The sequence below is a fragment of the Tamandua tetradactyla genome, chromosome 23, assembly GCF_023851605.1.
Source record: "Tamandua tetradactyla isolate mTamTet1 chromosome 23, mTamTet1.pri, whole genome shotgun sequence".
Classification (NCBI taxonomy): Eukaryota; Metazoa; Chordata; class Mammalia; order Pilosa; family Myrmecophagidae; genus Tamandua; species Tamandua tetradactyla.
The window spans coordinates 3,756,049-3,783,769 of NC_135349.1; the positions used below are offsets into that span (position 1 = coordinate 3,756,049).

The 27,721-nt window shown below is 40.5% G+C and overlaps 1 protein-coding gene across 5 annotated transcripts in view; it reads right to left on the minus strand.

Annotated features, from left to right (window-relative positions):
- Positions 1–6,484: 6,484 nt before the first annotated feature.
- The window catches only part of LOC143666900 (cytochrome P450 3A12-like), a 35,866-nt gene continuing 14,629 nt past the window's right edge, over positions 6,485–27,721 (minus strand). The window contains exons 8-11 of one of the 5 annotated variants that reach the window (XR_013167769.1): positions 25,174–25,400; positions 13,259–13,532; positions 10,551–10,648; positions 10,385–10,396 (exon numbers count right to left, since the gene is read on the minus strand). Coding sequence is in view for 3 of the 5 variants with exons in the window: in XM_077140490.1 (XP_076996605.1) it covers positions 10,588–10,648; positions 25,174–25,400 (288 nt within the window). In the remaining 2 variants the exon portion in view is untranslated. Of the gene's footprint in view, positions 6,626–10,096; positions 10,397–10,423; positions 10,649–13,258; positions 13,533–25,173; positions 25,401–27,721 lie in introns of those variants that run through there. The other 4 variants (XM_077140490.1, XM_077140489.1, XR_013167768.1 and 1 more) reach the window with 4 other exon arrangements.

Here is a 27,721-nt window from a genome sequence, read left to right on the forward strand (position 1 = left end):
CCTGCCCCACTTTTCTTATAAGTGCCAAGAGGGAGGGGCTCTGTTTTGCTCCCAGCTGCATTCCAGACTCATCTCGCAAGAGGAGATGCTGGGTAAAAGTTTCTGAGTGGGAAAACACAATGCATCAGGTGCTAGGCAAAACTAGGGTTTGAAAAATAAAGACAGTGTATTATAAAACCTAAGCCAGATGCTGTATGTTTTGGTAAAATGTTTTTGCTATAGTAAAAAGCCTGGGGAAATGAGAGCACTCACCTCCTGCTTTGGGAGGCAATGTATCAGCATGATAAAAATTTAAAACTCTCATACCTTTTGTGTTAGTTAGATTCAGTTGTCAACTTGGCCAGGTGAGCATACCTAGTCTTGTTGCTGTGGACATAAGCCAATGATACGTGAACCTCATCTGTTGCTAATTACATCTGCAGTCGGCTAGGAGGCGTGTCTGCTGCAATGAGTGACGTTTGACTTAATTGGCTGGTGCTTAAATGAGAAATCGCAACGTAGCACTGCTAAGCAGCTCGGCATTCCTCATCTCAGTACTTGCAGCTCAGCCCAGGCCTTTGGAGATGCAGAAAGAAGTCACCCCGGGGAAAGTTGTTGGAACCCAGGGGCCTGGAGAGAAGACCAGCAGAGACCATCCTGTGCCTCCCACGTAAGAAAGAACCTCAGTGGAAAGTTAGCTGCCTTTCCTCTGAAGAACCAACAAAATAAATCCTCTTTTATTAAAAGCCAATCCGTCTCTGGTGTGTTGCATTCTGGCAGCTAGCAAACTAGAACATCCTTTGATTCAACAGTTCTACCTCTCTGAATTTACCAAAGGACGTACTGCATCTCGTACACAGGGAAGCACAGACATGGATGTTTGTAGCAGCTTTGTCTGTAAAAAGCTGAAAACCAGTCTCAGGTTCTGTTTTTCAGGCTGCTAAACCAGGTACTGTGCAGTGGGCTGGCGTAGCCAGTGAGAATGTATCGAATCATAGTTTTGAGGTCAGGCAGAGTCCAAAACCAAGGCAAAATCAAGGCATAATCAAGGCATGCTTTCTCCCAGGAGCCTGTGGCATTGTGGGGCCGGCTGCCATCCACCCCTGGCCCTTGGCTTTTCAGTTGCACAGCCATGCACCGGCCTCCCCTGGCTTCTCTAGTTCACTGGCTGCCGGCTTCCCTCTACGTGTCTGAATTCCTTTCTGCACATAGAGGACTCCAGTAGCAGGGACAAGGCCTGTTCTGACTGAGACCCGCCCTGAGTCCCTTGGGCCATGCCTCACCTGTAGTCACCTCATCAGAAGATCCTCTTTACCAGGATTCACACCCACAGGAATGGATTAAGTTTAAGAATGTGGTTTTCTGGGTGCAGAGCTCCAAGCCACTACAGGTTCCATCATCAGCTTGCTTCCGGGGGTCTCAATGGAGAATTCAGCAAGCACTCACTCAGTGAATGCAGTCTTAATTATGCACCACAGAACTCCTAGCCTACTTAGCATGGACTTTGCCATGAGCATCTACATGAGTGCCTTGGTCAGTTGGATCGGCGAACACGGGCTGGTTCCATAGTTCCTGGCCCCAGAGGGGGGCATCTTTAACCTGCCATGGTCCAAGACTCTCATTCTACCCTGGAATAGTCTTACCTCTTCCCTCTGAGTGGACGGCCCACCTCTGCTTTTGGTTCTGCTTAGATGCTGCTGCTGATGGACAGCCAGAGCTCACAGGATCCAGTCTCAGCTCTGCCAGCCCCAGGTGTTTAGGGGAAACCTTGTGAATGAAGGACCCCAAAGGACTCAATAACTTTGGCTTTGTTCCAGGCAGCATAGAGCAAGACAAAGTTCCCCCAAAATGGGGTGGCTGCCACTTTTTCCTATAAAGCTGAGATACTGCTGGGCCCAGGCTGGCTGCATTCTCTAATATACCAAGTCCGTCAGACAACTATGTCTTTTGGGACCCTTCCCATTTGTCGATCTTAGAGTCCAACTTCAACCATCCCCCAAATGGTAGGCAGACTCACCAAGCTTCTAGGGGTAAATCATTCATTTCAACAAGAGCACAGTAGCCAGATAATAGCTGCTTTTCAAAAGCAGTGTTTCTAACAGCTGTATCACAACCCCAAGTCTGAACCCCAAAGGGTGCCTCCTGCTGGAGCTGCATCCCTTAGGAGCCCAGGGGCTCCACCTGGCAGAATCATCATACTCGGCCTCTCTCCAGTTTCCACAGGATTCTGGAAACTGAAGTGGCTGAGTGCTCACATTAAATCCTGACCCACCCATGGTGGCAAGTGGTAGGAGAATTTGTCCCACTGCATTCTGTGCACGCAGCTTCTCCTGATCAGGATGGTTCACACCAGCCTAAAGCAAGCACATGCTTTGATTGTGACAGTATATTCAGATATAGAAGCAACAGAAAAAGAACATTTAATTGGCCCAAAGGCCACACCCCCAAGTTCACTTTTACCTTTCTTTTCTTAAGTACAATGTTTGCTCAAACACTATCAGTTTAATTAAGGATATTTTATTTTTAATCTATAGCAGCCCCAGAGTTTAGCACCTGCTTGTCAGGGGCTGTACTAACTGCTTGGAAACCCTACTATCTCCTGGCTGGAAGTGTGGGGATGTGGGAAAGGAGGCAGTGGAGGCCAGGCTGAGGGGACACGGCTGGAGCAGTTGGGGAAGCTTTGTATTTCTTTGGTTCCATGTTCCAGGGTTCGCCAACCTCTGGAGGATTCTCAGGTCCAGTGCCCTTTCTTTCTGTCCTTGCACAGGCCACTGAAGCTCTTTTCCCCTGTGCCCAATACCCTTTCCCTCCATAAAATCAGATAGGATGGTGACCTGGGCACCTGTGCCCAAAAGAGCACTAAAGGTTTGAGTTCCTCCTTTCCTGAAGTTCCCCAGCATTTGCAGACAGTTGTGTAGGGCTTTCGGTATGTCTTGGGGACGGGGTGTCCTTGACCATACCCCAAGGCTTAACGTGGCTAAAGTCAGTCTAGTGGGGGGTAGTAAGGATTTGGGGGATGCAGAGACAGTTTCTCTGCACAAGTAAGCAAGATAGATTTACATTCAGGTTTCAGCAGCGTAATTGCTCGTGGCTCAATCAAATGCTCTTCTGGTGTTTTCAGTCCACCCAAAGCCCCACCTCCACCGTGGGGACTCAACGACCTTTCTCCTCCAACCCGGACGAGAGAGCAAAACCCAAAAGCACCACTTGAACTGCTCATTTCAACCCTACAACCGCTTCCCCAAATTATCCTACTAACAGGCAACAAGGGACAGAAGCACATACTGCTCCACTGACCATACAGTTGGGAACATCAACCGCCAGTGTGCAGGGAGGTCCTTCCTGTGCCACTAATCGGACTCTGGGGGTCGGCTTGGTTTATTAAAGCTGGTGGGATGTAATATACCAGAAATGGAATGGCTTTTAAAAAGGGAATTTTTAGGTTGTAAGTTTACAGTTCTAAGGCCATAAAAATGTCCAAACTAAGGGATCCAGGGAGAGATACCTTGATTCAAGAAAGGCCAATGGGTCCAGAACACCTGACAGCTGGGAAGGCCCACGCTGGCATCTGCTGGGGCCTCAGCCTTCTCGTTTCAATAGCTTCCCCAGGGGCAGTTTCTTTCTTCATCTCCAAAGGTCTCTGGCTGTGTAGGTTCTGAAACTCTCTCCAAAATGATTCCTTTTTAAAGGACTCCAGTAAATGACCCCACGTTGAATGGTGGAGATACAACTGCATGGAAACAACTTAATAAAAAATATCCCCCCCCCAACAATATTGAATAAGGATTAAAGAAGATGGCTTTTCTGGGGTACACAACAGTTTCAAACCAGCACAGGGCCCTTGTCTGTCTCTTTCAGAAGGCCGTGGTTTAGCCAGTGTCCCCAGCTTGTTGCCAAAATTGTTTGGTCAGTATCAGAGAAAGGCTAGAAATTTCACTCACAAACTGCCAGTTTATCCTGCCACAGTTTCATCTGCATATGCTGACAGAAGACACAAGATCCCTGATTTAGAAACACGGGCAATTTTTTGTTCACAGCAAAGATGGCACTTCCTGTATCTCCCCAAGGCCCAGTCCTCACAGGACCTGCAAACAGCACCAGATGCAGTGGGATATGCCACAGGAGAAGCCCTGCTGGCAGATCTGCTCAAACTCCTGCCAGAGGTTTCATCTTTACTGCCCTGGAAAACCTCCTGGGAGGCACCGCTCTAAATCTCGCTGGAAGAACACACTACCTCTAGTTTGCAAGGTATGTCTGCAATTCAAATATGTTCTTTGCTCAGAAGGTCTATGCAGAAATGCAAAAAAAGCCACAGAGAATTGCCTACTAATGATATCGTCTTTTGTGAATTGTCTCTTCGAATATTTGGTGCATTTAAAAAATATGTTTTTATTGACAAATCTTCACACTCATACAATCCATACATGGTATACAGTCAATGGCTCATGATATCATCACATATTCATCACCATGATCTTTTTTAGAACATTTGCATTACTCTAGAAAATGAAACAAAAAGAAAAAAGAAAAAACTCATATATCCCATACACTGTACCCCTCTCAGTGACCTCTAGTATTTCAGTCTACCCAATTTATTTTTTCCATATCCCCATATTGTTTATTTATTTATTGTCCATATTTTTTTTTACTCATCTTTCTATACCCTGGATAAAAGGAGCATCAGACACAAGATTTTCACAATCACACATTGACATTGTAAAAGCTATATCATTATACAATCATCTTCAAGAATCATGGCTACCAGAACACAGCTCAACAGTTTCAGGTACTTCCTTCCAGCCACTCCAATATACTGTAAACTAAAAAGGGATATCTATATATCCCTTCATAAGAATAACCTCCAGGATAACTTCTTGACTCTGTCTGAAATCTCTCAGTCACTGACACTTTATTTTATTTCATTTCTTTCTTTTCCCTTTTGGTCAAGAATGCTTTCTCAATCCCATGATGTCAGGTCCCAGTTCATTCTTGGAGTTCTGTCCCACACTGGCAGGGAGATTTACACCCCTAGGGGTCATGTCCCATGTAGGGGGAGGGCAGTGAGTTCACCTACTAAGCTGGCTGAGAGAGAGAGGCCAAAGCTGAGCAACGAAAAAGGTTCTCTGGGGATGACTCTTAGGCATAAGTATAAGTAGGAATTTTTTTTGCAGGAATAAGTTTCATGGGGTGAACCCCAAGACCGAGGGCTCAGCCTATTGATGTTGTCCCCACTGCTTGTGAGAATATCAGGAATTCACCAAATGGGGAAGTCGAATATTTCTTCCTTTCTCCCCAGTCCCACAAGGGGACTTTGCAAATACTTTTTTATTCACTGCCCAAACTACTCTGGGATATATCGGGGCATCACTCTAACCCGGTCAAACCAACAAGATCTCACACCCTATTCAAGATTCCACGTACTTATGGTGTTCGACTAAAATGGTCATACAAGTTAAATTAGGTAATGCACTATCCAAAATATAAATTTTGCACCCAATAAACATCTGTTCCTTTGGTCTCACATAGGAGTTGAAGTTTTATAATATGGACGATATCATCCTTTACCCTGTATTCTGATCTACTATCAAGATCAGCTTTGATATCTCTGGTCAAAGTCTGATTCCTTTTTCAACTTTTTAAACAGTTGCTGTATGGGATGGTGCTGACTTTCCTAGCTTCAGAGTTCTGCAAGTCTCAGGTGTCACATAAATATCTGAAGTTTCTTGGAACAATCAGGTTATATACAAACAGCTTGGCATCTCAGAACTTAGAAACAGCAGTTACATCTCCTGAATCGATGTGACTGCTGTAAGAGCTTACAGTCTAGGACCCTTTACAACAGGCCCCAACCTGATAACCCATGCTCTCAACTTCAATTCACTGAGTTTTTACGTTATAGTTAGTCCATAGGATTGAGGCATGATGTTTGTCTTTTTGTTTCTGACATTTCATCTTTGAAGCATTTTTTCATTTGACAGTTTATCTTATTATTATCGAGTTGTAACGGTGTGTTTTTAAAATATGTTTTGTTGCAAAGCCATTGTGAGATGTGTATTGTGGATATTTTCTGCGATTCTGTGGTTTGCCTTGTTGTTTATTTAATGACGTCTTTCAGTGAGCAATAAACAAAAGTTTTAAATTTTTTATAAAGTTCCATTTGTTATTTTTAAAAATTTTATAGTTTGTGCTGTTTGTGTCCTATTTAGGAAATCCTTGCATGCCCCAGATTGCAAACATTTTATTCTATGTACTCTGCTGGGAGTTTTATAGCTGCAGCTTTCTTGTGTAGGTCTGTGTTCCATTTTGAGTTACTTTTGTGTATTTTGTGATATCCAGTTGTTTGAGCTCCCTTTATTGAAAATGATTTCCCCCCATTGCTTTCTCTTGGCAGCTTTGTTCAGAATTAATTAATCATTCACATAGGGGTCTATTTCTGGATTCTGCATTCCAGCACAATCCAATAGAAATGTAATGCCAGATGCAAATATAAGCTACGTAGGTAATTTTTAATTTTCTCGAAGCACATTCTAAAAAATGGGTAACCATTGAATTGCCACTTTAATAACCCATAGCCATGAATACTGAACCGCTGTAATATTTTCATAGCGACTGGATCCATGACGGTCTACACAGGCTGTGGTCCGTCCTGAAATGGGGACAAGAAAAATGGGACAGATTTAATTGATGAGTAAACTGGAGCCCTCAGCTGAAAGCAGAGCCCATGAGTTGTGATTTTCAGCATGCTGTTATATAATCAATGCTAACCATTTCCTACTCTAGCCATGAAAAGCAAACAGCAAGATTCTAAATTTATATGCAATCCCATGAAGAAAATGAGATTTGGTGTAGCCCAAGAAGACAAGAAGTTGTTAAAGACTGAAATGTTAGAAATAACATGCAATATTCTATCCCCAGCCTTATAGGTTGTTTCTTAAAACAGTGTGGTTAAGAAAAAATAAGTGATTATGGGAGAAATAACATTAGGTGAAGGGAGATTGTGAATAAGCGTAGCTTTATAGCTGTTAATTAATTAACAAAAATAAACAACAGCAATATAATGAGGTGATATACTAAGCTTCACTTCCTGCTGACTCCAAATTCTATAAAATGGCAGAAAAATGTAATCTAAAAGAGAATAAATCCAGAATAGTGCTAGTCTCTAAATCTGAAGATTTTTGAAGTACAGAAAGCACACACAACACAATCTGCAGAGGGGATAAAAAAAGAACAACAAAATCAGTGGTCCAGAATGCATGCAGTTATAGTTTAAGAATGTGCCAAGCCCAGAGCAGAGCTGGGACTCCTAGAATCCACTCCTCATCTCTGCTAAATGTTTCCCTGGATATTTTATTACTTCAGAAGTAATCTCACATTACAAAACTGTGGCTTAAAAAAAAAAAACACGAAAAAATCTCATAAAGTTAAGTCTATTCGCTATCACATACCATTTTTCATATTTTTCTACTTTTATATACATTTTCAAGTGTATTTTACATATGCACAATTTTAAGTAGGATGCATACTATTTCATGTCCTATTTTTCATTTATCCTTATATAAGTATTTTCCATCTTCTACTGAATCTTCATAGATATCATTTTTAATGTCCACATTTGATCAAACGTGCCGTGATTTATTTTCTTCCCTCCTTTTTAAACATTTGAGTTGTTTCCAGTTCCTACTATTATAAATAACAAGGTTAACATCTTTATTTTCTCAGTTAAATTTAAATCTGCTTTTTGAATTAAAAGCAGCTGAACTGACTTCTGTGTCATTCTTTTGGAACAAAAATGGAGTGTCCTGATTTCATAAGAATGAGCAATCTAAATTTAGGTATACTGATAGAGCTATGGGACAAGTCGGAATAGCAGTGACTGAGTTCCTAAACAGTTTTAGGCAATGTTTATTTAGCTTACTTGACCCTTTTCAAGGAACAGAGTAAGTCCCATGTGGCTTCATTTTTTTTTTCCCCATGGGCAGGCACCAGGAACTGAACCCAGGTCTCCGGCGTGGCAGGTGAGAACTCTGCCTGCTGAGCCACTGTGGCCCGCCCTCATGTGGCTTCATTTTTATTTATTTATTTTTTATTTATTTATTTATTTATTTATTTTTTTATTACATGGGCAGGCACCGGGAATCGAACCCGGGTCCTCTGGCATGGCAGGCAAGCATTCTTGCCTGCTGAGCCACCGTGGCCCGCCCTGGCTTCATTTTTCAAGTCAGTTTCAAGGCAGGTAATTTTACCCATGTCCAAGGGCTATTTTTAAATAATATCACTCTAGTTTTGTTATTGTTATAGTTTCCTCATTGCTAAAGCAAATATCATGCAATGGCTTGGCATGACAACTGAAATTTATTGGCTTACGGTTTTGAGTGTAAAAAAATGCCCCAAATGCAAATGTTCCTCAATGCAGTGCTTTGTCCTGGAAGACTCGTCATTCTGGGGTTGGCTGTCTGTACTCCTTGGTCCTTGGCTTTTCTTTCACGTAGAAATGCACATGGCGGCCTCTCCTGGCTTCTCGGTTCTGTTGACTTCCAGCTCCTGGCTGCTCCCTCCATGTTTCTCTCTCTCTGTGGCCTTCCCTGTAAGGCCTTCAGTAGTAGGATTAAAACCGCTCTGATTCAGTTGGGCCCACCTTAACGGAAGTCACCCCATCAAATTTCCTATTTTCGTGGCTTCACACCACAGGAATGGGTTGAGTTTATGAACATGTTTTTCTGGGATACATAGCTCCAAGTTACCAGTTATTTTCTTCAGATCTTTTTGCATAAGACCAAAAGCTAAGATCATCCATGAACACATAATTTGCAAGATATCTGAAATAGTGTGCAACTCTTTCTGTTTCTGTTTTTTTCACCCCCATGAAGTCTTTGGTTGCAAGAGATAAAGCAATGCCTGGTGAGACTGCAGCAGATTTTGTGGAATGGGATGAGGGGAGAGGGGCACATGAATAAGGAAGAGAACCAATTGGGGGTCTTAAGATTTAAAAACATGATTGTTAAAATTTTAAACTCAGTAGCTGTGGTGAAGAGTAGATGGATACAGATGAAAATGAATTATTGCCTAAAAACCAAACCACTCCAACAGCCATCTGAGTTTCACAAGAATTGAAAATATGAGGGGGAGAAAAAAATTTTAATAACAAAATGATCCAAAGATAAATAAAGGCAAGTGGATTTTGGTTGAATTAGTTCATGAAAGCTGAGAGAATGAATGAAACAAATTTACACTTACAGTCACCACTGAGACATTTCAAAACAAGAATAAAGTGGAAATTCTTAAAGATTCTAGAGCAGACACAAAAAGAAAGAAAAAAACCTACTAGGAACAAGAATTAAATTGGGGTCCACCTCCCCATCAGCAGCCCTGGATGCCGGAGATGAAAACAGAACATTTTATATACAGTCAAAAGCTAAAATGAAGACATTTTCAGATATAACTAGATTCAAAGAGTTCACCATCCATAAAACTCTTTTGAATAAATTATTTAAGGATTTACTTTACCAAAGCAAAGATAAATGCATTTAAGAAAACAGACAACATAAGATGGAAGTAACCATGTGAGAAAAAATATCAAATCAAACCACTCCAACAGCCACCTCATAAGAAGTTCAAATGTAGAAAATCGAGAGAATGGACAGTAGAAAAAATGATCTGTCTAAATAATTCATGATGCAAAATATTTTTAAGTGTGTTACTAAATACTTCAAGCTAAAACAGATTTGCAAGATTTCAACTTGGAAGCCATGCATTAGTTTGAAGAGGGGGAAAGAAGGCTGGTAGGAAATGAGAAGACTAAAATTATACTGCAGAGTCTTGTGTTATTCAGGAAAATTGCAAATACTGATTAATTATAGTATAAAAACACTTTAAGGGTAATTACTAGAAAAAATAGATATATTGCTTCTTGGAGTTTTGATTAATATCTGAGATTGGACAACCTAACAACTTACCCAAGACTGTGTTTGTTTCTTAAGCTGACCTGGGACTTTTTATTACATAAGATTGAGGCACAGAACTGTGCACCGACCAAGCTTTTACCCAGGAGTGGGGCTAAGTTACCTGTAGAAGTGGAAGGACAAAAAAAAAGGTGCTCTTTTATTCAACAAAAGGAGTCACGTTTATTCAACACACTGGCTGCAGTCCCTTCTAACTTAAGGAATTCTCATCTTCTGCACTGGTTTCCGGTTCCACTCCTCACCCGGGTCCTCTTATCTGATGAGACCTCCAGTTTGCTGGGGGGTTTTCTCTTGAACCAGAGAAGTGCATAGGCTTAAGGCTGAGACTCACAGCGTTGCAACATCTCGCTCTCCTGATCCTGTGGCTGCCAGGGTCTTCCCTTCCAGAAGTTGCAGAGGGACCGACTCACCAGGAGGTGGAGACAATGCTTATGCAAACGAGAGTGGCTCTGCAGGCACTACAAAGGACACACACGCATGCACACGTTTACACACACACACGCACACGTCCACATCAAGCATTCCCCCAATCTATTGTGTTGCTCACAAATTCCCAAAAGAGACTCTGGCGGGTTGCACGCTGCCACCCGCTGAACAAGGTTTTTCACTCACAGCAGGGGTTGCGATTCAGATCGCGTGGGCACGGCATTCAGGTGCTGACAGCACCTTTGTTAGCAGATGGAAGTGTGGTCCCAGCGTGGCCAGGTCTCCTGATTAAAAAAAAAAAAAAGTCAGAAACCTGGATTCTTTTTGTTGTTATTAACGCTCCTGAATTCTAGTATCTGGGCAATAAAATATAATAATATTTAAACATTCTGTGAGCCCAGAAAAATAAATATATGCACATGTCAGAAGAAGTTTGTGAACTCTGATTTAATAAGTCTCAGAGGTATTAATTCTCAGGGTAGTTAAATTACGGGCCAGAGCTTTGGATCTGACAGAGCTGGGGAGACGAGAGTCACGGCTCTCTTTGCCATGGAAACCTCATGAGAGAAGGCTTGCATTTTTTTTCAGTGTTGGGACATCAGTGGGAGGTTAATAATAATCCTGTACATTGATGCAGAACTTCAAACTTGAGTGTGTGCCCAGGCGTAATCTCATTAGCTCCTTATAGCAGCCCCGTGTGCTTGCATCCTACTAGAGGGAGACAAGGACCTCTTCTTTTATAGAAAGAAAGGAGAGAGATGGAAAGGTCACCAGAAAACGCAGTTTCAGTGGGAAGTGAAATAAGTTCTTTTTCCCCCACTTCCATCGGTGCTCTCTTATCCTCCCTCTGATGTCCTGCTCTGCCTTGCAGAGGTCAGGAAGCCATGGGGCTGTCAGGTCCACTCACAGCCTGAGCAGTGAAATAGGACAAATAAGAGAATACAGGGGAATTTTTAGGTTGTACGTATATTACTAGAATAGCAACTTTAAAAAAAAAATCGTAGTACTGTGCAACACAAACAGGGAACCCTAATATAAACTGTGGAGTAGCGTTAATAATACAGTTATAAAAATGTGCTTCCATCAGTCATAACAAATGTCCCACACCAATGCAAGGGGTTAATAATAGGGTGGTTTATGGAAACTCCTTTTCACACATGATTTTTCTGTAAACCTACAATTTCTCCAGTAAAATTAAAATTAAAAAAACACAGAAAATGCCCCATAGTAGAGGATCCAAAGATGACCCTTCTGCTTGTTGATATTCAAACAATCAAAGCAAACCCTGGGGAACAGCAGGCGAGTCCCTATTCAGAGACAATAATTAACTGGAGCCAATCTCTACAATCTGGTGACTCAGAGGTAACTGTTCTCTGAACAAAAGTGGGGTAAAGTTCCTTCGGCTCCAGCCTCCTGCTGCACCTACTTTGTGCTTCCACAATTCTACCCTGATTCCTAACTCCACGCTGCCACTCTGCTGGCCCACGTTTGGGTAGGTTTTCAAAGTCTCCTCCTGCACCTGGCGTGTTCATCCCTTCTTTATCCTGTTTTCCCCCCGAACCCAGCTCACCCGTGAGCTTCTCTGAGCCGTTTCTGATCTGCCACCCCCAAACTTCCCTCAAGGTAACAGCCTCTCTAGAGCGTGCCTCTGACCCGTCCACATTTGGACCGGCATCCTATCACATTTATCGCGACCACTTGTTTTCCTGTCTGTCCCCTCTTAGGCCTTGGAGGAGGGGGATTCCCGGGAAAGGCACTCGAGAGAGAGCTGGGTGTCCTAAGAAAAGACAATTCCATAGTAAGCGGTAAAAAAAATAGATCAATTTTAAAAGCTACACCTGCAGGGATATAAAACCTATTGAAAGGGTAAACATATACTTAGAAGGAAGAGATAAGAACCCAGAAATAGACCCACACATGTATGATCAATTAATACATTACAAAGGTGACAGGGCAATCTGGGGGGGAAATGGTATTGGAAAAATGGAATATTCATACACACAAAAAGTATTCTTAAACCCTTACCTCAAGCCATATACAAAATTAAACTCAAAACAGAGTAAGAGCTAAATCTATAGAACATGCCAGAGATAACACTGGAGAAAATTTTTTGTGACTTTGGGTTAGGCAGAGATTTCTTAGGACACCAAAGGTGCAATCCATCAAAGAAAAAAATGATAAATTCATCAAAATTAAAGACCTCAGCTCTTCAAAAGAAACCATTAAGAAAATGAAAAGGCAAGTCACAGACCCAGGGAAGTTATCTGCAAATCACACATCTGATAAAGAACTTGTGTCCAGAATATAGAAGGAGTTTCTACAACTCGACAATAAAAAGACACACAATTTAAAAATATGCGTGAAAAATTTGAATGACATCTCACCGGAAAGGTGTACAAATAGGTAACAAGCACTTGAAAAGCTGCTCGGTATTATTGGGAAGTAAGAGGATGCAAATTAAAACCACACTGAGATGCCACTGGATACTGAAAAGGGTATAAGCAAAGCAGCTGTCAGTTGGCAAGGACGGAGAGAAGTGGAACTCATAAACATTATTGCTGGGAATATAAAACTGGAAAAAAAAAGTTTGACTATCTTTAAATGTTAAGCATACACTTGTACGAATCAGCAGTTTTACTCCTAAGACTCTAACCAAAATAATTTTTTTTAATGTCCAAATAAAGATTTGTATTTGAACATTCTTGGCCACTTTTTCATAATAACCACAAATTGGAAATGGTCTAAGTGTCCATCAACTAGTGAATGGATAAATAAAATGTGTTATATCCATACACGGATACATACGTCTCCATGGCACATGTTTTAGTGTCCCAGCTACTCAAACATATACCATGCTGTGGGTTGGATTAGACAATGGGAATTTATTGGCTCACGATTCTGAGGCTTGGGGAAGTCCAAAATCAAAGCACCATCGAGCCAGTGCTTTCTTCCAGAAGACTGGCCTTCTGGGGCTGGCAGCTGGCAGTCCTTGGTCTCAGGTCCTGTGTCCCGTGGAAGTGCACATGGTGGTGTCTCCTGGCCTCTCCCTTCTCTGCTGGCTGCTCCCTTTGGCCATAGGTAATAGGATTAAGGCCCGTCCTGAGTCAGCTGGGCCACACCTGAGCTGAAGTCACCTCATCAAAAGCTCCTCTTTACATGGGTTCACACCTCAGAAATGGATTGACATGTTTCCCTAGGTACGTAGCTCCAAGCCACCTCAGCATATTACTCAACAAGAAAAGAGAACATAGTACTGATGTATGGAAAACCATGGATGAAACTCAAAAGCATTCTGCCAAGTGAAAGAAGCTCGGCACAAAAGTCTACCTATTTGTGCTGGTTTGAAATAATGTAGGTACCCTAGAAAAGTCATGTTTTAATCCTAATCCCATTTTATAAAGGCAGCTGTTTCTTTTAATCCCTATTCAGTATTGTAGGTTTGAAACTGTAATCAGATCATCTCCCTGGAGATGTGATTTAATCAAGAGTGGTTGTTAAGCTGGATTAGATGGAGGCATTTCTCTACCATTTGGGTGGGTCTTGATTAGTTTACTGGAATCCTATAAAAGAGGAAACATTTTGAAGAGAGAGCAGAAAATGCTGCAGCAGCATGAAGCAGAGTCCACTAGCCAGCGACCTTTGGAGATGAAGAAGGAAAACACTTTCTGGGAAGATTCATGAAAAAGGAAGCCAGGAGAGAAAGCTAACAGATGACGCCATGTTCACCATGTGCCCTTCCAGCTGAGAGAGAAACTCTGACTGTGTTTGCCATGTGCCTTCTCGCTAGAGAGAGAAACTCTGAACTTCATCAGTCTTCTTGAACCAAGGTATCTTTCCCTGGATGCCTTTGATTAGACATTTCTATAGACTTGTAGTAACTGGAATATTTTCTTGGCCTTAGAACTGTCAACTAACAACTTATTAAATTCTCCTTTTTAAAAGCCATTCTGTTTCTGGTATATTGCATTCTGGCAGCTAGTACACTAGAACAACAAAAAATTGTACAATTTCATTCATTTGAAGCTCCTAGAAAAGGCAAAACTCCAGAGATAGGAAACAGATCAGTACTTGCCTGGCTTTGGGGTTTTGTGTTAGGATTGGGGATTGACTGAGACAGGCACAAGGAAGTTTTGGGGATGATGGAAGTGTCCTAAAACTGGATGGTGGTGATGGTTGTGGGATGGTATAAATTTACTAAAAATCATCAAACTATATTTAGGAGAGCTGAATTTTATGATATGTAAATTATGCTTCAGTAAAACTATTTTTAAAAGTCTTCTATAAGTGATCCAGAAACCCTACCCTTAAGAATTCATCTTAAACATACTTGAACAAAAACACAAAATGACGTATGCTCTTTTTTTGGGGTGTATGGCTCAGGAATCGAATTTGGGTCTCCTGCATGAAAGGCGAGCATTCTAACCACTGAACATATGCGTTGTTTGGATAAGTAAAATACTGGAAACAACCCAAATGTCCATCAGGATGGCATGATTACATTATTTATGTAATATCCATAAAACAGACAACTCGGTACCTATAAAAACTATATATGCTACATGATAAATTCCAGAAAATATTGTTAAATAAGAAAAACAAAGCCTAAAAACCGTTTGTTTAATGAAGGGGAGGTTTACAACAGGGAGTATTATTTCTATAAGTACATATTGGCTTAACCTTTCAATAAAAAGCCACCGAAGTATATATACAGGAATATTATACAAATATATATATATATATGCATAAATTTTGCCCAGGAAAGTCTTTTAGCCAATCCCTCTTCAGTACAGAACTGCAGAGTGGCTAGGACCTTGCCAACCTCTGTGACAGCAGCAGCTGCCACGACTACTCAGAGTCACACACAGCAGAACTCTCATCCATCCAGGAACCCAGAAGTCACAAGTATAGTGGAGGAAGTGACCCTCAGCCTTGCAGGCTGGGATGGGCTGCTAAACACTTAACATCCAGCTCACCACGGGAAAAGCCCTGATGTGTATGCAGCATTTGCCAAATTCCATGGTGTAAATACTCTAAATCAGGACCCGTTTCAAGCTAACAACATACTGTAGCCGAAATTAGAGTTCAGGAAAGATAGACCTAAGTGGAACAAGCTAGATCAAGCATGTAACCACGAATGCAGTATTGTTTTGCACCTCTGAATGGCAAATCAAAATGTTTGACAATACCACGTAATTATAAATATGCATGAAAATGGGATGGGATTGCAAATAGGTACATCCGTAAAATGTGGTGGGAATATAAATGGGTTCATCCACTTTGGAGAGCAATATGGCATAAGCCAGTGACACACATATTCTACAATCAAAAAAATTGTTTGCAGTTGGCTACCAGGAAATGGATATATAATGCTTGTAGTAGCATTTTTGGGAAGCAAAAAGACCCTAAATCTCTATCAGTAGGAAAATTTATAAGTAAACTTTTTTGACTTTTTAAATTGTATGATATAACATATATACAAAGTAAAGAAAGAAAAAAGCAACAGTTTTCAAAGCATTCTTACAGGACAGATCCTAGAGTTTGTCATGGGCCACCATACCATCATCTCAGATTTTTCCTTCTAGCTGCTCCATAATATAGGAGGCTAGAAGGAATAAATATTCTTTTTATCATCACAATCGACTTTTTTTTTCTTTTTTGTGAAAAATAATATATATACAAAACAGCAATAAATCTCAAAGCACAACAATTAGTTGTAAAACAGGTTTCAGAGTTTGGTATGGGTTACAATTGCACAATTTTAGGTTTTTACTTCTAGCTGCTCTAAGATACTGGAGACTAAAAGAAATATCAGTGATTCAGCATTTATATTCATTTGTTAAACCCTACCTTCTCTGTATAACTACACATCACCTTTGATCTTCCTTTCCCGCTCTTTAGGGGTATTTGGGCTATGGCCATTCTAATTTTTTCATTTTGGAAGGGGCTGTCAGTAATGCGGGGTAGGGAGATGGAACTATCTGATGTTTTGGAGAAGCTGGGCCCTTTAGGTTGCAGAACTTATCTAGTCCTGGGACCTATCTGGAGGTTGTAGGTTTCTAGAAAGTTACCCTAGTACATGGAACCTTTGTAGAATCTTATATATTGCTCTAGATGTTCTTTAGGATTAGCTGGAATGGTTTTGGTTGGGGGTTGGAAAGTTATAACAGGTAGGAATGTCTAACTGAAGCTTGCATAAGAGAGGCTCCTGAATAGCCTCTCAACTCTATTTGAACTCTCTCAGCCACTGATACTCTATAAATTATACTTATTTTCCCCTTTTTGGTCAGGATAGAATTGTTAATCCCGTGGTGCCAGGGCCACACGCTTCCCCAGGAATCATCTCCCATGCTGCCAGGGAGACTTTCACCCCTAAATGTCGTGTCCCACATAGGGGGGAGGCAATGATTTCACTTGCAGAGTTGGGCTTAGAGAGAGTGAGGCCACATCTGAGCAACAAAAGAGGTCCTCCAGAAGTGACTCTTAGGCATGCCTGTAGGTAGGTTACGCTTCTCCACTACCTACATAAACTTCACAAGAGCAAATCTCGAGATCAACGGCTTGGTCTATTGATTTGGGTGTCCCTAATGTTAGACAAAGTATCAGCGGATTCCTCGATGGCAAAGTTTAATAGTTCCATATTTTTTCTCCCATCCCTCAAGGGACTTTGACAATACTTTTTGATTATCTGCATTATATACTCTAGGATGTATCCAAGTATTACATTAAGCTTTGCAGGATTAAAGACCCTCATTCTTATTCTGGGCTCCCTATGTTTCAGTTGTTCAAAGGAGCTATCCAGACAGGTTGAGTTAGATTATGTGCTACAGAAAAGTTAGGTTCTGGGCAAAATAAACCTTTTCCCCTTTTGTCTCAAAGAGTAGGTATGGTTCTAAAAATAAACAATGTCTTCCTTACCCCTGGGTTCTGAATTACCTTAATTCCTGCCCAATCAGCTTTGTTCTTATCTCTAAATAACAGGTTCGTTCTTATCTCTAAATAACAGGTTATAGATATGTAAAACATCCTCTCAAAATCCAGAAATAATAATTAGCACTCCAGACTAAATGCATCTACTATAAGAAATACAATCTTACAATCTAGGCTCCTGTTTTCTTATAGGCATCTTCTAAAGAAGATCACACAATAATTGTTCTTCCATTTCTGGCTTATTTTGCCTCACCAAATGTCCCACAGGTTCATTCACATAGTTGCGTGCCTCACGACTTCATTGCTTTCTGTAGCAGCACAACATTAGATCATATGTATATACCATCGTTCACCAATCTACTTCTCAGTCAGTGCATCCTTCAGCTACCTGCATTCATTAGGCATCATGTATAATGCCCAAAGTACCCTGTTCATCAGCACTCTCAATTTTAGATAATTTCATTGTTTCCAAGAGAAAGATAACCAATAAACACACCCTCACCAAATAGGAAATCTAAGCCTCCCCTTAACTCTTGTCCCTCCCTCCATTGTTTACCCCTGTTGTTGCTATGGTAGTGTTGATGGTTTCCTGTTAAACATATCCCATAGCATGCAATAGCATTTTCCCCCTGTACCCTAGAATTAAACACCCTTTGTACATGAATCATACCTTTGAAGTAGTTCTTGCAAGAACTAATTTATATTCTAGTGTTAATCAGTGGGACACTTTTCAATCTTGTTCATCTTCAGTATGGTAATATTACTTATAGACCCACTACAGAACTGCTTTCACTTCTGTCTATTCCCTTACATTGGAGTTCAACCTCATTAGCTAATGGTTCACCCATCTCTAGCTTCTATGTATCTCTAAGTCTCTATATTCTGTATTATAAGCCTTAGATTTTACCTTTAACATGGTCATAAAAGTGGAATCATATACTATCTTTTCTTTTGTGTCTGGTTTATTTCACCCAGCATTATGTCCTCAAGGCTCATCCATCTTGTCATGTGCTTCAGGATATCATTTTGTCTTACTACTGCATAATATTCCATCATATGCAAATACCACGTTTTGTTAATCCACTTGTCTGTTGACAGGCATTTGGATTGTTTCCATCTCTTGGTGAGTGTGAATAATGCTGTTATGAACATTGGTGTACAATGTCTGTTTGTGTCATTGCTTTCGGCTCTTCTTGGTATATACCAAGCAGTGCTATTGCTGGCTCATAGGGCAACTCGAAATTTAGTTTCCTAAGGAACAGCCAAACTGTCTCCCATAATGGCTGTCCCATTATACATACCCACCAGCAGTGCATAAGTGTCCCAATTTCTCCACATCCTCTCCAACATTTATAGTTTCTTGTCTGTCCAATAGCAGTCATTCTTATAGGTGTGAAGCAGTATCTCATTGTAGTCTTAATCTGCGTTTCCCTTATAGCTAATGAAGATGAGCATCTCTTCATGTGCTTTTGGGCCATCTGTATTTGTTCTTCAGAAAAATGCCTATTCATATCTTTAGTCAATTTCATAATTGGGTTGTTTAATCTTTTGTCGTTGAGTTGTATGATTTTTTTTATGTATACAGGATATCAAACCTTTGTCTGATGTGTGATTTCCAAATATTTTCTTCTATTAAGTTGGCTGCCTCTTCACCTTTGAGTTGCAGAAGCATTTGATTTTGAGGAGTTCCCATTTATCTATTTTTTCTTTTGTTGCTTGTGTTTTGGGTGTAAAGTTTAGGAAGCTACCTCCTATTACTAGGTCTTGAAAATGTTTCCCTACATTTTCTTCTAGAAGCTTTATGGTGCTAGTTCTTATATTTATGTGTTTGATCCACTTTGAGTTATTTTTTCTATAGGATATAAAGTGAGGGTCCTCTTTCATTCTTTTGGCTATTGATATCCAGTTCTCCCATGTCCATTTATTGAAAAGACTATTTTGTTCCAATTCAGTGGATTTCGGGCCTGTCAAAAATCAGTTGACCATAAATTTGGTGGTCTATTTCTGCACTCTTTATTAGATTCCATTGGTCAATACTTCTATCTTTGTGCTAGTACCATGCTGTTTTGACCACTGTGGCTTTATAATAGGTTTTAAAGTCAGGAAGTTTTAATCCTCTCACTTCGTTCTTTTTTAGATTTCTTTTAGCTATTCAGTCTCTCTCCCTTCCAGGTGAACTTGGTAACTAGTTTTGTTTGTTTTTTAAATTTTTTTTATTAATTAAAAATTTTCTTTTAATATGGCAACAAAGAAAAGCAAACATTCTTAACATATGATCATTCTGTTCTACATATATAATCAGTAATTCACAGTATCATCACATAGGGTAAACAGTTTTTCCAAGTCTTCAAAGTAGGTTGTTGGAATTTTGATTGGTACTGCATTTAATCTGTAGATCAGTTTGGGTAGAATTGACATCTTAACTATATTTAACCCTCCTATCAATGAGCAGGGAATGTCTTTCTACCTATTTAGATCTTTGATTTCTTTTAGCAATGTTATGCAGTTTTCTGTGTACAAGTCCTTTACATCCTTAGTTAAGTTCATTCCTAGGTACTTGATTCTTTTAGTTGCTATTTTGAATGGATTTTTTTTTTCCTTAAATGACTCCTTAGCTAGGTCATTATTTATGTATAGAAATGTTACTGATTTTTGCACATTAATTTTATATCCTGCTACCTTACTGAATTTGGTTATTAGCTCAAGTAACTATGTTGTAGATTTCTCAGGATTTTCCAAGTATAGCATCATGTCATCTGCAAATATGAAAGTTTTACTTCTTCCTTTCCAGTTTGGATGCCTTTTATTTCTTTGTCCTGCCTGAATGCTCTAGCTAGAACTTCTAGCACAATGTTGAATAATAGTGGTGACAGAGGGCATCCCTGTCTCATTCCTGATCTTAGGAGGAAAGCTTTCAGTCTTTCTCCATTGAGTATAATGCTGGCTATCGGTTTTTCATATATTCCCTTTATCATATTGAGGTAGTTACCTTTTACTACTATCTTTTGGAATGTTTTTATCACAAAAGGATATTGAATTTTGTCGAATGCTTTTTCAGCATCAATCAAGATAATCATGTGATTTTTCCCTTTCAATTTGTTAAAATTACACGTGTTGTATTATGTTAATCGATTTCTTGTGTTGAACCATCCATGCATTCCTGGTATAAACCCCACTTGGTCGTGGTGTATAATTCTTTTAATGTGTTGTTGGATTCGACTTACTAATATTTTGTTAAGACTATTTGCATCTATGTTCATTAGGGAGATTGGCCTGTAGAATTCCTTTCTTATATCATCTTTACCTGTTTTGATATTAAAATGATATTAGCTTCATAAAATGATTTAGGTAGAGTTCCTTCTTCTTTAACTTTTTGGAAAAATTTGAGCAGACTGGTGTTAGTTCCTTTTGGAATGTTTTATAAAATTCTCTTGTGAAACCATCCAGCCTTGGACTTTTCTTTGTAGGAATATTTTTGATGATTGATTGAATCTCTTTACTTGTGATTGGTTTGTTGAGATCTTCTATTTCTTCCTGAGTCAGTGTAGCTTGTTTGTGTGTTTCCAGGAATTTGTTCATTTTATCTAAGTTGCCTAGTTTGTTGGTGTATGGTTGTTCATAGTATCCTCTTATGATTTTTTTTTTTATTTCATCGGGGTCTGTGGTTACACAACCCTTCTCATTTCTGATTTTATTAATTTGCATCCTGTCTTTTTTTGTCGGTCTTGCTAGTGGCCCATCAATTTTATTGATTTTCTCAAAGAACCAACTTTTGGTTTTATTGATTCTTTCTGTTGTTCTTTTGTTCTCCCATGCATTTATCTCTGCTTTAATCTTTGTTAATTTTCTTCTTCTGTTTGCTTTGGGGTTAGTTTGCTGTTCTTTCTCAAGTTCCTCCAGGTATGTGGTTAAGTCCTTGATTTTTGCTCTTTCTTGTTTTTTAATACAGGCATTTAAAGCAATAAATTACCCTCTCAGCACAGCCTTTGCCACATCCCATAAGTTCTGATAAGTTGTATTCTCATTTTCATTCACCTCCAGATAGCTACTGATTTCTCTAGCAATTTCTTCTTTGACCCACTGTTGTTTAAGAGTGTGTTATTTAATCTCCATATATTCATGAATGTTCTCATTCTTTGGTGGTTATTGAGATCCAGCTTCATCCCATTGTGATCAGAGAGAGTGCTTTGAATAATTTCAATGTTTTTTAAATTTACAAAGATGTGTTTTGTGCCCCAGCATATGATCTATCCTGGAGAATGTTCCATGAGCACTAGAGAATGTGTATACTGGTGTTTTGGGGTGTAATGACCTATAAATGTCTGTTAGGTCTAATTCATTTATCAAGTTATTTAACTTCTCTGTTTCCTTGTTGATCTTCTGTCTGATTGTTCTATCTATAAAGGAGAGTGGTGTATTGACATCTCCTACTATTATTGTCGAAACATTTATCACTCTCTTCAGTTTTGCCGGTGTCTGTCTTGTGGACTTTGGAGCTCCTTGATTGGGAGTATAAACATTTATGATTGTTATATTTTCTTGATGAATTAACCCTTTAATTAGTATATAGTGTGCTTTGTCTCTCGTGATGTCTTTACATTTAAAATTTATTTTGTCTAATATTAGTACACCTGCTTTCTTTTGGTTATAACTTGCATGGAAAATCTTTTTCCATCCTTTCACTTTCAATCTATTTGTATTCTTGTGTCTAAGATGAGTCTCTTGTAAGCAGCATATAGCTGGGTTATATTTCTTAATCCATTCTGCCAATCTGTATCTTTTAATTGTTAAATTTAGTCCATTAATATTCAAAGTTATTACTGAAAAGGCGTTTCTTGAATCCACCATCTTATATTTTTAATTTTATTTGTCAGATCTATATATTCTTTTCTCTCTATCTCTTTTTATCATTTAAATTACCCTTACTGGTACTCTTCAATTCTGAGCCCTCCTCCAGATCTCCCTCTCCTGTCTTTTTTTTTTAGCTGGCAGAACTCCTTTTAGTATTTCTTGTAGAGCTGGTCTCTTGTTGACAGATTCTTTCAGGAAGGACTTCTTGGTGAAAATTTTAATCTCTCCCTCAGTTTTGAAGAACAATTTGGCTGGGTACAGAATTCTTGGCTTTCTTGGCTGGAAGTCTTTCTCTTTCAGGATCTTAAATATATCATACCACTGCCTTCTTACCTCCATGGCGCTACTTGAGTAGTCTGAACTCAGGCTTATGTGGTTTTCTTTGTATGTAGTAGATTTTCTCTTGTCCCTTTCAGAATTTTCTGCTTCTCTTCAAAATCTGAGAGACTGATTAGTTGTGTCTTGGGGAAGGTCTATTTGGATTTATTCTGTTTGGAGTTCATTGGGTTTCTTTGACTTATACATTTATGTCCTTTATAAGGGTTGGGAAGTTTTCCCCCAATATATCTTCAACTACTTTTCCTAGCCCTTTGCTCTTCTCTTCTCCTTCTGGGTCACCAGTGATTTTTATATTTGTGTGCTTTGTTTTTTCTACCATTTCCCTGAGATCCAATTAAAATTTTTCCATGTTTTTTGCCATTTGCTGTTTTGAGTCTTCGAAGTCAGTTATCCTGTCCTCTGTATTGCTTATTCTTTCATCTGTTTCTTCACGTCTGGTGTTGCTTGTCTCTAGTATGTTTTTATTTAGTCAACAGAGCTTTAATTTCTGTGATATCTGCTATTTTTCTATTTATTCTTTCAAATTCCTCTTTGTGCTCTTCTCCTGTTTTCCTGATCTCCTTTATATCACTTGCCATCCCACTTATTAAGTAGAGCTGTATGAACATCTTTGATTAGTTGTTTCAATGTCTATCTCTCCTCTGGTGTTTTAATTTGGTCGTTAGGCAGGGCTATATCTGTCTGCATTGTGAAATGCTTAGTGATATTCTGTTGTTTTAGTTGCATGTAAATATCTTGATTGACTTACTTTGGAAGTTTATTTCTTTCAGTAGTCTAAGGCCTTGTGTTTGTGGGGTGGCTGGGCAGCAGGGAGCACAGTACAGGGTAGGGCACAACTGTATGGTGATTTGTTTCAGGGCAGGTATGGGCACAGGTTGAGGATGTTACACTGGTGCTTGTGAAAGTGAGCACCCAGCGGCCAGCGAGGCTGTAGCTATGCGGGTGCACTGGTCTGGGGGGCATAACCCTGTTGTGTGCTGGTCTAGGGCATGGGGCCCTTTGTGCACATGCATGGAGCTGTGGCAGTAGGTCGGCATTATGCCTTCATGGATTGGGGGCAAATGTGTCCTGGCTATGCAGGGAAGTGAGGCTGAGGGCTGTGCATTATGTGTGGTTCTGGGACTGCTATAAACTGACTTTCCCAGAGCTGAATGATATGATTGGGGGTCCATGTGCATGTGTGAGCCTGGGAGTGTCGTAAACTAAAGTTCCCATAGCTGAAGGTCATGATTGCGGGCCCATGTGCATACACAGGTCTGGTAGCACTGTAAATGGATGCACAGAGCTCAGAGGGTGCGGGGTGAGGATGTGTGACACTATGGACAGGGGGTGGGGGTAGTCTGGGTATGGAAATTAGTGCCCACAACCTTTATGCGCTGATAACAGCCTGCAGGGAACAGGGAGGGGGGAGGTAGTGCTTGGGAGGAGTGTAGGAGAGGTGGGTTGGGCTGCACTTGGGGTGGGGGTATGGGGCATGTATGTACACTGGGGGCTGGTGGGGTGGGGGCGCTTGGAGTGTGGGGGATGGGAGTCGGTGACAGGGTTCATGTGCGTGGGGTGCAGGGTTGAGTTGTGGGTCACAGGGCTGCACTGATGAGGGGAGCGCATTCAGGGATTATGCAGCCTGGCTTACTTTCTAGCCCCCAGCTCCCATCTGTGAACTCCTGCAGGCTCTGTGCCTTCCCGCCAGGTTCTAGCTTTCTGCTTCTCAGTTCTGTGGCCTCTACAACCAGGGCTGCCGCATGTGGTGCAGAAGGCTCTGCCAAGTCAGTTGCACTCTTGAATTGCCATCTCAGTCACCTTTCCGTCCCTTCTCTAATTTTTCCGTGGAGCAGGGCTGAACTCAACCTATACCATTTGGCTGAAAATGGTATTTTGCTTATTGTGTTTTTTAAGAGTCTCAGTATTTTGGAGAACCTACTAGAATACTTGAAGGGTAATGTGATATACTTCAAAAATAATATATGAGTAGGGGGAAAAGCAGTAGTGGTATGTGGATTGTGGGAACAGCCATGGGTTGGTGGCAGTTGGATTGGTGATGGGCACATGGAGATATATCACTAAAATTCTACAGATTTGTGAATATCTTAAAAATTCTTAACAGATGGTTTTTAACATTTGGATTCCCCATAGCCTAGCCATGTTCATGACACATGGTAAGCACTAAATATCTGAGTGAATCTAAGAAAAGTACAGAGTGACTTCTGATTTTATATTAATGAAGCTGCAGGTGCTGGAGTTCCTGAACTTGTAGGAACCACAGAACTCCTCTGGTCCAGAAAACAGAGGACTCAGGCATTTTTTTTCATTTCTCTTTCAACAAGTTCTACATGTCATCTCTGAGCTAGCCCCACAGACTGCAACAAGGCCTCATCTCTGCCATCAGGAAGCTTGTAGACAGTGGCTAAGAAAGGCCTACATTAGTCCTCACTTGTTAGCCAGAGCACCCAGAAGGCATTCTAAATATTTCTTTCCAATACAATAAATATTAAGGCATCTGTTCTTTCCAGACTCAAGAATGTATTGAAATCCTGACCTTTCTCTCTTGTCTCTCATATGAAGAAAAATATATTGACATAAAGATACATGAGCAAGGGATCATACAGTCACATGTTTGCCATTCATACTGAGACGTCCTGTATGCTTGGCCCAGCCTGGGTCAGGATGGGTTCCCTTCCCCAGGTCCCTGTACCTTTCAGGGCGGAACTCCTCAGGTTCTGGCCAGATATCTGGGTCTCGGTGGATAACACAGAGTGGAATCATCACCACTGTCCCTTTGGGAATGACCACTCTGTTGATTTCAGTGTTTTTCTTACAGATGCTCTCGACTCTGCCAGTGATCGAAGAAATTCTGAGAGTCTCATTCACCACCACATCAAGACACTCCATCTGGACCAGGGCATTGCATGTGGCTGGTGCCTGTGAAGCCAGAGTCAGAGTTTGGTTAGTTGAGATTCAGGATTAACTTTCAGCTCAGTCTGTGCAGCACCCTGAAGCATTAGAAGCACCAAAGAACAGCGTACATTGGCAGGAGACCTCAACAATTACAGAGTGATTGACACCTGTCATGCCCTTTGACCTGCTCCATGACCCAAGGAGATGTGCAGAGCAGTTACGTATATGAGAGACCCTTGGGGCTGTGCCCTGATCAGGGCCTGAAATCTCATATCCCTGGACTGATGCTTCTTTCTCATGTGAACTGAGGTGACTGAGGGACAACAGCCAGTGATCTTAAGTATAATAAGCCAAAGCCACTGGCCTCATTTCAAAGGAGGCATCTGTGTCAAGAGAGCATGCAAAAGAGGATGTTCCCTATTGCACACAAAGCTTTTTACCTAGGAAATCCTGTTCCCTAACTCTTCTGATGAATTTGGAGAAAAATCCTCTGTTATATGGAAACTGTATGAATAACGTGGGAAGGATCTAGTCCATTTCTTGCCCAAATGTGACAGAAGGTTTTGGGTGCTACCAGGTCACACAATTTCAACCCCATGGAACGTCATAAAGAGGACCAGAGCCCCACACTCACCACACTCTCCACACTCAGCTGCGTGTATAGCCCAGTTGTGGCTCCAGGGTAAAAGCTGTGACCTGTGGGTTCACCTTCCCACCAAGCAGCCTCCCCAGCCCCAGAGGTGAGGGCCCCACACAAAGGAACCCCAGCGTGGACAGTGAACTGAGCACAATGTGGGGATGTGTGTCTGCCACTTGGTATCATGGTTACATGTTTAACTTTTCATTTCGAAATAATTTCCAAGTATGGTATGGGTTATAGTTCCATAGTTTCAAGTATTTCCTTCTAGCTGGTTTGAGACATAGGAGACTAAAGAGAAATACCTATATAATGATTCAGTAGTCATACTCATTTGTTAAATTCTCTTTTCTGTTACAATTTCTCCTCATTTGATCCTTTTCCCAATTGTAAAGGATATTTAGGCAATGGCCATTCTAACTTCTTCATGTTGCAAAGGCATGACATCATTATGGGATAGGGGAATGCAACTGGTTGATGCTTTTGGAGATACTGGTAATTCTGCGTTTCAGGGTTTATTTGACCTAGGAACCATCTGGAGGTTTTAGGTTTCTGAAAAATAAATTTAGTGACTGAAACTCCTATAGAGCCCTGGGTATTCTTTAGCATTTACAGGAATACTGTTGGTTGGGATGTAGCATACCATGGCGATTGGCAATACCTATTCAGAGATTCTTTATGTGAATATCATCTCTGCTCCTGTCTCTCTTTCTTCTCCTTCTGGGACTGCCACATTATGTATATTGGTAACTTCGATAGTGTCTCACAGTTTCCTAAGACTCTGTTCACTTTTCTTCATTTGTTCCTATTTTTGCTCCTCAGACCCAGTGATCTCAACTGTCTTACCTTCAGTTCACTGCTTCTTTCTTCTCCAAACTCCAATATTCAGTTGAACCTTTCTAGGGATTTTTTTATTTCTGTTACTGCGGTCTTCAGCTTTGTTTGTTCCCCTTTCATAATTTCCAAGTCTATGTTAATAGTCCTTTTGTGTTCACCTATTATTCTCTTGGTTTCCTTTGGTTCTTTTTCTATATTTTCCTTTAGCTCTTTGAGCATTTTTAGTACCCTTTTTTTTTTAAGTCTTTGAAATTTCCCAGGTCTGATTCTCCTCATTGACAATTTCTAAAACTTTAATGTCTCTTGCCTTTGCCGTCAATTCCTCTTTCCCTGTATGTTTTGTAATCTTTTCTTGAAACCTAGACATTTTCATATATTATTGCTGGAATTTACACTCTGTAGTGTCTTTGGCTTAAGCTTGTATCTAGACAGCATTGTGACAAAGCATTCTTTGAATGCTATGAGCTCATGAAAAAAGAAAAAAGGAAGAAAAAGGAAATACCTTTCCCAGTCTTTGAAGATTGACTCATCCAAGTGTTCTCCTTCAGAGCTTATCCTTATAATGAGTTTAGAGAATTGCTCCATGCCAAAACATAGGGGCTTCCCTGGTCCTTACTGTACACGTGTGCATGTGGACCTAGGAATTACCTCATTTAAATGGATAGAAATGTCACCTCTTCCATAAGAAACATTTCCTCATACTTTCAGGACTGCACTGAATGTCCTATACCCAGCAATGCCTTGTGCCAAGTAGCCACTCGACAGCTTACTCCCCACAACCTTCTGTAGGAAAACTCACCTTCTATATGCAGAGCAAGCTCTAAGACAGGGAGTCTCTCAAGCCCCACTGGACAGATTGGGTGGGACATAC